General features: G+C 34.5%; 1 protein-coding gene across 12 annotated transcripts in view; it reads left to right on the forward strand.

Moving 5' to 3' along the window:
• The window catches only part of LOC135126659 (ankyrin repeat domain-containing protein 17), an 80,014-nt gene that overhangs the window by 17,884 nt on the left and 49,778 nt on the right, over positions 1-12,352 (forward strand). For all 12 annotated transcript variants that reach the window (XM_064052704.1, XM_064052706.1, XM_064052714.1 and 9 more), the window contains 3 exons: positions 7,678-8,244; positions 10,550-11,067; positions 11,123-11,366. In XM_064052704.1, the coding sequence (XP_063908774.1) occupies positions 7,678-8,244; positions 10,550-11,067; positions 11,123-11,366 (1,329 nt within the window). The remainder of the gene's footprint in view (positions 1-7,677; positions 8,245-10,549; positions 11,068-11,122; positions 11,367-12,352) is intronic.

A 12,352-nucleotide genomic window follows, 5' to 3' on the forward strand; every position in this document is an offset into this window, starting at 1 on the left:
TTTTATTGATTTAATCGGGAATTGCAAAACCGAATGCTCTGAAACCTGGGAGATGCTTTAAAGTTATCATAAGCATGGTAATTTTTTTATTAAAATGTATCTGTTCATTCCCCCTAAAAAATTGATGACGTCACCTTAAAGTTTTGTTGAATAAATCCTATCTGAAATATGCAAAATATGATGAGTTTTTACTTGTGATTTATCACTGTATTAATATTTTTTTTGCTTATACGGGGTGTCTCAGAAAAATCACTGAGTCAGTTTATTTTATTGATTGAATCAAGAATTGCAAAACTGAATACTTTGAAATATTGCAGGCGTTTTGAAGGTACTGTAAGCATGGTAATTTTTTAATCAAAAGTAAGGTGACCAGATTTCAAAAGTCCGAAATCGGAACATTAGTTTCCATTTCCATCGTAATCTGATATATAACTGCTTTGAAAATTTTTAGCTGTAATATACTAACATTACTGACATCTGCTGACATTTAAAACAGTGCTGACAACCGTATCGATACAAGTTTTGTTCCCAATTTTTCACAAAATAAAATTACTATTCATGAAAATCAGTGATTTATCCGAGGATTTATCTTTATTCTTATCAGATTTATAGAAATCGGAACATTCACGAAACGAATGTTTTAATCGGAACTTTTATTCGACGAAATTTGAAATCGGAATTAGAGTATTGAAATCGGTACAGTTCCGATCAAATCGGAACGTGTGGTCACCTTAATCAAAATGTATCTGTTTATCAAGCCTAAAAACTTGATGACGTCATCTCAAAATTTTGCCGAATAAATCCTATCTAAAATGTGCAAAATATCATCAGTATATATATTCGTAATTTATCATTGCATTCATATTTTTTAGATTTGCTTTTACAGTGACTCAAATAAATTAATGGATCAGTCAATTTATTTTATTGAATAACTCAAGAATTGCAGAAATGAATACTTTGAGATCTTACAGACGTTTTAAAGTTATTGTAAGCATGGTAAATTGTTAATCACAATATTTATTTATTCTCCCCAAAAAATTGATGGAACCGCTCACTCCATTTTCGCAGATAATTATTGGGAATACAATACAGTTATTTTTAGCATTACACTGCACCAATTCAAGGTGATATACGGGTTGATTGTAAATGTTGACTAGATCATCACAAAATTGTGTGACGAAAAGACTCAACTCGAAAATGCTGAATATGTTTCATTATACTTTTGGTGCGAAGGAAATTCTGTCGAAATTTTTTTTGACAATGGTTGGTATGAATAAAACTGAGTAGATGCTCATACTCAAAGTACGAAGTATCTACTCGAATATCAAATCTAAAGTGTTTCTAGTTTTTCTAGATGATGCTAATACTTCAGTAGGTACCAGTTGATGCTCAAGTAGCATATCGATACAACAAAAAAGGAAAACAGTGACAGTGTCCATCAAGGCAAAAATCGAGTCACCAAAATATAAGTTAGTATGGAGTAGACAACTTGAGATGGGAGTCTCTATGGCCAGTTTTCGATATTCTCGCACCTAATGTGTTCTTCAAACTGAATACACCTTTTGGCGACATTCCACGTTCATGAAAGTCGCCATGTTTAATCAAAATTCACTCTTACAACGATCCTACTCGTTTTCTAAGCAGCTTTACAGACAGCTCAGTCATTTGCCACTCCGATGCTCACTTTTAAATTAAATGCTCACAAAACGCGTAGATGCTCAATTTGTTTTCGGGGAGATACAATGTTTTCACATAGGTAGAGTTCGCTCACTCTTAAGTTCAACATGGTGACTCATCACAATCTGACAACTGACTTTCAGTCAGTAGCGTAACGTGCGCACTTCAGGAGGAGGTGGCTTATTTAATTTAATACATGAAACACAGAACTATAACATAGGCAAACATAAACTTACGCGAACCGGTCAATACGCTGGCACAAATACACAATAGGATAATAAATTAATTAAATTAAATAATAAATACCCAGGTAGAAAAGTCCACTATGACTAAGAAACGATGACGGGCGCCTCTGAGGGTGCCGCCCATCCCTTAAATTTAAAAGTGGACTTGGCCCAACCAATTTTGGACTTCTGCGCAAGTTTACAGCTGTGTTTAACTTGGAGTGAGCGAGCTCTACTCAGTACATAGAATACATGCTCAGGTATATAAGAGTAATACTGAAGTAGGTGCTTCGTACTTCGAATATGAGTATGTACTCAGTTTTATTCATACCGCCCAATATCTCGCTTCAATGTATGATTATGAGCACAACGCTGATCAACTTCCGTATCCGAATTACCCATGAAATAAATCATTGCGGTTTGCACTTGAGGTAGTTCGTCGCACATTTGATTGACTTGATGGACCTATGTCAGCTTGTCGTCTCCTCGGCATTGTAAAACATTCATAAAACGACACATAATTATTTTCACAGTCAATTAAAATATTGAAAACTTCAAATTAAATCCTCGAATAACGACAAAGTTTGAGGTTTTGTCGAAACCAACAAAGTGAATATAAGGAATTCACGTTCGGTAGATGTAACTAGATTTGGTAACTTTTTTTTTTAAGCTGTGTAACTGCGGACATAATTGTTCTAGTGTATAATGTATTACTGGAATGTCAGAAAGTAGCTATCAAAAATGTGACATGTAAGTAAGTAAAGGTCAAATATCGAAAATGTGATGGTTTTGTGGTAATCTGGTGAATCTATTTTTGAACCAAGGAGAAAATCGCATCCCTCTAAAAGCCCAAAGAGCAACCCGCATGTAAAATTTTGAATCTTTTCCCTTCACTAGTTTTTTTAGGAGGACAAGCTTTGATGTCATTATCATGGATCCACAATTTCACCATGGATCCGTTCTGGTATATCCATGTCTCATTCAAGAAAATGAAAAGTAAATCTTCACCACAATCACGCAATTGGAGATAGGTACCGCCTTAGAAATTTGATTCTGGCAGCTATAACGTGTTTAAAATGTGAAAAACTTCGCCTTCGGCAACCTAAATTTATACGTGTATTATGTACAATTATTTTCAAAGCCAAGTGTTTTACCTCTTACAAAACAATAACGATTATATAAAACTTAAAAACGAATTGTAGAACGGAACCAACAAAGCATGTAGGTATATAAATCTGCGCAGTCGTCTTTCTGATTCTGATTATAATATTAACAGCACAAGCGCCGCTGTATCTGTATTATTTTAAAATTCGAAAAACACTCGACAACACTAGCGAACTTTACGGAGAATATTTCTGCCACCAGTTTAACTGTTTCCGTTTTACCCAATTTTTTGAAAACCACGAAATATTTCTTGTTTCTTTTCCTTTAAAATGAGCTTTCTCGTGATTACTTTTATGGAAACTGTTTCCATGCTGTATTTAAGGATTTTCTAGAAACGAAGCGTGTTGAAATTAGAAAAACTTCGTTTTTTTCCACACAATTCAGATTTGACATTTGAATTAGAAAATTAGACAGTTGATGCCAATCTTAAATTTCTAGTGATCTTAAGATTGCAACTTAACCACAGAAAAGTTTCTGTCAGTTACTTCTACCGAACGTGAATGCTTATTATATGTATAAAATTAATAACAAACTTTCGCAATGTGTAACTAAATTCACTTTAACCAAGACTTTTACGAAAAAACAAAGAACGATCTGAAATGCAATATTCTTTTCACAATCATACGGAAGAAACATAGGGAAGAAATGACGGAAGAAATAGTTTTGTATGGCACGTCAGTTAGACGACAGGTCCGTCAGGAACGCCAACTATTGAAATTAATTCGTGTGGCGATTTCCATACTGATTTTTTTTATTTTTTAGCTGTTCTTTTAAATTTTCCCTATTTTTTGATTTATAAACCATCCCCGTAATAATATAGTGAACAAAATTAAAAAAAGATTAAAAAATGCGAGTGGTGGTAGAAGGCTGAAAATTTAGGCTTATACAGTGCATCTTTTTTAAAAGTGGCCATTGGGATTCCCATGTTAAATTTCATACCCCGTTTTAACTTATGTTTGAGCATGGCCGACTAGTATAAAGATTATGGCCTGTCCAAAGGAATGTCAAAGGTACATTACGTGCTGCCATCTATTAATAATTCAAAAACGACAAAAGAATTATTAACACCTTTTGAAAGGCACAAAGGCATTCATACCGAAACAAACCACCATTACACGTTTTGAAGTCCCATAATGTCAAGTCAAATTAAAATTTTGCTAAATTATTAAGTGTAATTATTAATAGATGGCAACACGTATCGTACCTCTTGGACAGGCCATAATCTTTATACTAGTCGGCCATGGTTTGAGTAAAGATTTAAAGTTGAAATTTTTACTGGATGCAATTTGGGTCATCTTTTGTCGATTTTATTAAAGGGCACGCTTTAAATTAAAGGATATTTCTTAAAAAAAATTAAAATATTTGGGTATTTTTGTCTGTAATATTGTAGGCAGCATTGTAAAAACAGACATTTATCTGACGTTTCTAAAATTTGATTACTCGTTCGATTACTGGTTTTTAGTGACCGAAATTCGTCAGTATGTCGCAGTACACAATTAAAGAAAAAGTGGAAATGCTCATTGATGGATACATTAAAGGCTTATCGACAACAGATAATTTTCGCAAAATTTTGCTGCATCAGTCCCACATCGTCCTACACCCGACAAGCGCACAATTTAAAAATTTTATGGCAGATTTATAAACATAGGTTTTCTCGATCGGACAACAAAAACGCAATTTCAGTGAAATTTTCTTTTGTTTCCTTCATTTATGTTTGAATTCCATCATTCTGTTTCTTTTCTAAAAACTGTAATAATAGTTATTTATTATACAAGCGGTTAAAGTGAATGTTTAATGAGCGGTCAGTTTAAGGCGAGAGCGGCGTATGCCGCGAGCGCCTTAAGACCGCGAGTTACACATTCATTTTAACCGCGAGTGTAATACAAACTTTTATTCAATTTTGACAACCCCAAGTCCCAAATTGTGAAAAAATTGGTGATTCAAAGTTCACATTCGAGAAACGTCAGAATTGACAGCGACCAAATAAAAGTTTTATATGCGTAGAATTTAGGTTACAATATCAGGTGTGTGTGTGTGTGTAGTATGTGACTCTGGCGACGGTGTTTGTTTATTTTAAACAAACTAAAATTATTGAAAAATTGCAAAATCATGCAAGATTCCAACGGCAAAACTTGCTCCCAAAAAAGAGCAAATCAGAAACTGTATCAAAAGTTCCTTAGATGGAAAGAGCAGCAAGGCATTGGAGAAATTACAGAAATGGTAACCATGGTTTCAAAACAGCAAAATAAAAATTTTATTTCGCTAGCGGTTTAAAAATTTTATGGTGCTACCGGATAAACCAAAGCTTTAGTGGCCTACTGACGGCAAAATAAACGTTTGTTTACATGTCAAAATTGAATAAAGGTATTTATTGGCTAAATTAAAATTATGCTGTCAAAAATGACAAATTTTAACTGAAACGTCAAAACCTTCTATGATGTACCAAAATTTTTTAATCAAAATAATTTTAATTTTTTAAAGCACAAATTAATAAGTTACTGCAAAAAGTGGTAGTGGAAATTAAAATAGAACCCTAAGGCTAATTTTACCGAAAAAATCAATTCTGGGATTTCACCCTAACAATAGTTAACATGGGGTCTAAAATTTAACATGGGAATCCCTATGGCCACTTTTAAAAAATATGCACTATGTATTTTTTGATGCCAATTCTTAAAAAAATAAAAATAAAAAATTTTGTTCAAAAAATAAAACAAAAATGTTTAGGGTGGGCCGTCCTTATCACTTAGGGGTATAAAAAATAGTTTACAACCTATTCTCAGACCTAGCGAATATACACAAAAAAATTCATAAAAATCGCTCAAGCCGTTTCGGAGGAGTTCGGTTACAAACACAGACACAAGAATTCTACATTAGATATACTACACTAGTAGTTTACGAATTCGCATTGAATTTTAATGAGGGTTAATTTACAAAAATGTTTCTGCAATATTCGCTGCGTGTATTATAGTATATTATATAACCGATATCTCGCGCACAAGGAAACCAAACGTGTTACGACGCCAGATATATGTATGAGTAATCGAATCTCATCCTCGTTTGATTTTTTTTATATATGTAAAATCAAGAACGATTGACCCTATTTTTTCGAAAATTACAGTAATGTCGCACCCGCCTATATTTAATAATAATAGAATACTTTTCACCCAGAATAATATTCTGACCGTTTTGATGCATTGTAGCTTAATGAATGAATTAAGTCTTGTCCTCTGTTTTACGGAAGTAAAATCAATCAAATTCATTTTACGTACGGTATTAAAATGTTAAATAAAAGAGTAAAATTCGGCGTTGATGTTTGGTTTGCTAGTATAAAATATTCTTGGTTTCAATAAAAAAATTAGCAATAAAATTCTTTTTGTTATGGATATATGTATCGGACGAATGGCCACTTTTATGTTTTCTCGACGTTTCATGCTGCCTACAGTACGAAATGACTATGACTAGTATTATCCATCTTGATAACGTCATCACAAATTTTTTATTGGTCAAATTAAGAACAAGCCACCCCATTTTCTCGAAAATGTAAGAATACGCACGTCTTTATATAATAAAAATAAAATAAGAATTATAATATTTAGACATTTTGTTGGATAGTGGTTTAATTAGTAATTTTAGTCCTCCGTTTTGCGAAGACAAAATCATTCGAATCAAACCGATTTTTACGCGACATACTTTCCATGTGTAAACATAAATAAACACTTGACTACTATTACCTGGTGCTGAAGGACATTTTATCCCGTTATTTATGTGCTTTAAATATATATAATTTACATTGCCCGTACAGTGCAGGGGGTGTTATTTATGCCTCTGGTTTTTACTTTACAGAGGTTATCACAAAACAAAAATCGTAAAATCAAATTTTATACTCCTAATTTTTTAAAGAGCTGTGTTTGTCGCATTATACTACAAGGGCGAAGGAAGTTCTGTTGAAGTAATCTTGGACCATTTTTTTGTCTGTCAGTGTATATAATACATAGCTATTCAAAATTTTAAATTTTCTTTTTCTTTCCACTTTCACTAATAATGAGATTATTGCTCAATAAAATATGGTTCCTTTTTTAAGTTGTTTCGAAATAAAACTCGACCAATGTTTTTGTTTAGTTTGGTTACTTACTGAACATGCCTTACGTATTAAACGTTTATAAAACATATCATGTGTTAAATTTTGTTCTGATTTTAATAAATAAGCAATATAAAATGTTACAATTTGTGCTTCTAATATAACTTATAATACACTAAAAAAGGCAAAAGTAAAAACACGTAGTTTTAAGAAATTTAGTTGACCGTACGATGAGTTGTTATTACAAATCCAAACTATTAAACAAAAGATACCTTACTGTTCACAACTAGCGGCCAGTGATTTTCAGATAAATTCTAATGTATTAACATTTTCTAGTTTGTCCTTTTGTTTTTTTTGTTTATTGGTGATCTATAAAATTATTTATGCCTCTCAGTTTTGGTTCTATAAGGTTTTTTGTAAACAAATATAAAGCGGTGCTTTGTAGTAAGAGCAGATCCACCTCGACTATTGATTTCACTTCGTCGCACTGTTCGCCCTTTCATATGCTAACAAACTGCTCAAATTTTCTTCCAGGCAATACTCCCTTAATGTATGGTTGTGCCGGTGGTCACACAAAGGTCGTCGAATTTCTCCTTGAAAACGGTGCCAACGTGGAAGATCACAACGAAAATGGTCACACACCTCTAATGGAGGCTGCTAGCGCAGGACACGTCGACCTTGCAAAAATCTTGTTGAAAAGGGGCGCCGGCATCAACACTCATTCTAATGAATTCAAAGAATCAGCCCTCACATTAGCGTGTTATAAAGGACATTTAGAAATGGTTAGGTTTTTATTAGAAGCCGGGGCCGATCAAGAACACAAGACAGACGAAATGCATACGGCACTTATGGAAGCGTCAATGGACGGACATGTAGAAGTTGCAAGGTTATTGCTTGATTCTGGTGCGCAAGTTAATATGCCAACAGACAGTTTCGAATCACCTCTAACACTTGCCGCTTGTGGTGGTCATGTAGATTTGGCAATGTTGCTGATTGAAAGAGGGGCAAACATTGAGGAAGTCAATGACGAGGGTTACACACCTTTGATGGAGGCTGCGCGGGAGGGACACGAGGAGATGGTACATCTACTCTTGGGGCAAGGTAAGTTATCACCGATCTTATGAATTTGTCTCCTGTAGCAGTTACATCAGTTTGTTTTCTAACTCGAATTTTTGTTTCTCTCGATCTAAGGGAGTGAGGATAAAAAATCTGCAAAAGCTTCAAACTAGCATAAATTTATTATTAAATGAAGAATTAAAAATGTGTTTGTTAACGCTTACAACATCGACTTTAAAAAACACAATCTGCACCTATCTATTTGCTTCGCGAATTTTTGTTTTAACACGGGCGCGTTAAATTTGTGAAAGGCGATATTTTTGTCTGACGGATTTTTAGCAAGCTTAATTCTGCATGTGTGGCTGCTTCCCACCCAATTTCGCACAAATTTCTCATTGGATTTCTTTAAAAGCGAGCAGTTCAATTGGTGGTACATAAGTAACGTTTGGAACATTAGGAATAAACCGAGCAATAACGTTGGCGTAATGATTCTGAAAGATTTCTTAATTTTTGCTTTTGTTCTAATGTTTGTTCTTTGAATATTTCGGAGCTGGTAACAAGTAAAATGAGATATACGTTATTCTAATTGTCGTACACACTTACAGGGTGAATACCAGACAATGAAGAGAAGGAAAAATTCAGAGATATTCGGTTTATGCTTCATAAATGATATATGCAATAGAAATTGTGCCACGTTTTTATAATACTGACTAGAGGTGTTTACAAAGACTCAAGAGATATATGCATAAATTACATTAACAGGTACAAATTTTATAAATTGACAGTTGCCGTGTGGATCGGTTTTACATCAACACAGGCATTCGCTTTCCTTGAACCTAAAATGTCCTTTACACTTTATGGTAGTATACAGGGTTAGGCACGAGAGAATTACTTCTGAAAATTATTTTTACGCAACCCAAAATACGAATACCATGTACCATTTGATAGTAACTGAATTTAAAATGAAATGCTTAATCCATGATTGCTTTGAGTTTGGCAATCTCATTTTGACAATTGTGGAAAATGAGGTTACGCGAGTGTCCATGGTGGTACCGCAGCCAGTCGGAAATCTCCTCCGGCGCCGCTAATAAATTTGTCAGTGTGCCTCTTGATCTTTTACAACCGATTAATCACGAGAAAATTATTTCTAAAAATTCCTTTTACGGCATTTTATTCAAAGGTTACAACACAAACTCAAACAAGTAAGTAAATAATTTAACTACTAATCTGTTGAAAATGTTGGGCATTTTGGGGGGATGCTAAGGCTTTTTTGTAAATGGATGGCCGAAGAAGTCCGGAGATTGCAGATTTGCACTTCGAAGAGGCTCTAGGTGACGTAGAGACGGCGAATTAACACATGCACATTAGCGGCGAACAACATTGGTAGAGCACTTACGTCTTCAGTATAGCCCAGATTGATCTAACTGTATGTCGTCGATCCAATGGGGCTCTAGAGGCGAGTCAACGATGAAAAAAAAATGTTAAAAATTAATTAACGTCAAAGTAACACTGCCAAAGTCAAAGCAATCATGGATTAGGCATTTCATTTTAAATTTAGATAATATCAAGTGGTACAGGGTATTAGTATTTTGGGTTGCGTAAAAATAATTTTCAGAAGTAATTCTCTCGTGACTAACCCTGTATATTGTGAGGAAATTTGATTTGAAGTTTACAGATGTATAGTTGATTAATTTTATCAACTAATTGTAAATTGTTTGGTAGTTGAAGAAGGCATACTTTGCCAAATATACATATACTTCATATAAAGCCTTGCTTTGAAGTAGTAAGGCGTCAGCATGTAGAAAATCAACCAGTTGTACCACGTGATTTGGTCACTAATGTACATGTTTTCACTCTTTAAGTAACTTCTTCAAAACAGCTATATGCACATTTATTTGCAGCTGTTCATGTACTCCATACGTTATACGAGTATACATATGTGTATATTATATTATTTTTTGTGATTCCATATATTATTTTTTCCACAAATATATTTAACGATCAATATTTTTGGCATAAGTAGTCAGTAAAGTAACAACTTATTTCTAACCAATACTTGATCAGTATCTGTTTGAAGGAGTACTATCAGATTAAAAAAAAAAAAAGAAATTACCACTAATTATATAACGAACTTCCATCCTAAAGTTTTTAATTAACAGAATTGTTTTACATCTTTATTTTCATATCTAGTACTGAATCCGCAGAATTTTATTACTTCCTTGTTAAGCTAACTGGTAATAACATTTACTTTACAGAATTTCTTTAGAATTTTGAATGTATCTTCGAACATATTGACTGTGCTCTGTATATGTTTGGAATATTTCATGATTTATTTTCTCTTTTTGTATAGGGGCAAACATCAACGCGCAGACAGATGAAACGCAAGAGACAGCTTTAACATTGGCCTGTTGCGGCGGCTTCACGGAAGTGGCCGATATCCTTTTAAAAGGTGGTGCCGATATCGAACTGGGAGCTTCAACACCACTGATGGAAGCGGCACAAGAAGGCCACTTGGACTTGGTGAAGTTTCTATTGGAAAACGACGCCAATGTCCACGCCCAGACCCAAACTGGAGACACTGCACTTACGTATGCATGTGAAAACGGCCATACGGATGTAGCAGACTACCTCCTACAGTACGGGGCGGACTTGGAGCACGAGTCGGAAGGAGGGCGGACGCCGTTGATGAAAGCATGTCGAGCGGGGCATTTGTGCACTGTACAGTTTTTAATATCGAAAGGAGCGAACGTTAGGCGACAAACGACGAATAACGACCACACGCCATTATCGTTAGCATGTGCCGGAGGTCATCTGTCAGTGGTGGAACTTCTTTTGAGTCACCATGCAGATCCGTGTCACAAGTTGAAGGTATTTTGAAAAGAGATCAATACGTTGAGATTATTTATTTATTTGTTTCGTCTAGGACAATTCCACCATGTTGATAGAAGCAGCGAAAGGAGGCCACACGAACGTAGTGCAATTACTCTTAGACTATCCCCATTCAATGCAACATATGATGATTAATCAACATCAACAAGGGGCTACCACGGCTACCAATTTGTCGATGCTTCCGGGGCAAGTTGGTAGCCGAGACTCGCCCTTACCACCTGGAGCAATGCCTCCCAACTTGCCCGCACAACCAATCAATTTCTTTCAACCACCCCCTGGTAAGTATTAGTGCTTTTTTATTTTCAAACTATACAAGGAGCATTCCACTGTCACGTTCGCCACATTCTAAATGTATCGAAGAAATTCTGCTCCGTTTTAATTATCCAAAGAGGGTGTATTTTATATATTAATAGAAGTATAACCTCTAATTTGGGTGTAAAATTTGAGTTATTGCCCTTGACGGTTTTTTCGTAAGAAATTTTTAAACTGTCACGTATGGGACACGTGTGAATAGTTAATTATTAAACAATTCTAATTCACAGTTTTAATAACTAGTAAGTAAAGAACAGCATAATGACAAAACTAAACACAAACAAAGTAAAGTCTAGAACATTTTTTAGAAATTTCTGCCAAGCAAATCTGCTGTAAATTTAAATTTTTACGTGAAACTTTGTATTAAAACTCTTCAACACAAATGAAACACGTATTTAAACATTTTCAGAGATTCAACCCCCCAAGGGGGTGAAAAGTGGTGGTTAAGTTTGTATGGAAAAAATATTTCTGTTGTAAATTTTTACGTGGAACTTAGTATTGATGCTCTTCAACACAATTAATAAAACACGCATTTCAGCTTTTTTTCGAGATTCCATCCCTAAGAAGATGAGAGGGGGTGACAAAGATTATATGAGAAAAATATTTTTATGACGATTTTTATTTGAAACGTGGTATTAATGCTCTTCAATACATTTTTTACTTGAAACTTGTAATAATATTCTTCAGCACAACGAACCATCTATACGAGCGGAAAACTATTCATAATACACATAAAATTTGACAATAATCGGTCCGGTCGTTTCGGAGATTATATATTTAACAAAAATCATCACGCACGACGGACAGACAGACAGACAGACGGAAACGGGGACCCACTTTTTTTTTCGTACTCTGGGGTCATGACCCATAAAGAAAATATGAAAGCACCAGTCGCCCGATGGACTCGAATACAATATTTCCTAGCTTACGCTGGGGAATAGAAAAAATAAGT

This window comes from Zophobas morio, unplaced genomic scaffold (genome assembly GCF_036711695.1).
Source record: "Zophobas morio isolate AGI-343-1 ecotype UQ-CSIRO unplaced genomic scaffold, CSIRO_AGI_Zmor_V1 ptg000011l, whole genome shotgun sequence".
NCBI lineage: Eukaryota > Metazoa > Arthropoda > Insecta > Coleoptera > Tenebrionidae > Zophobas > Zophobas morio.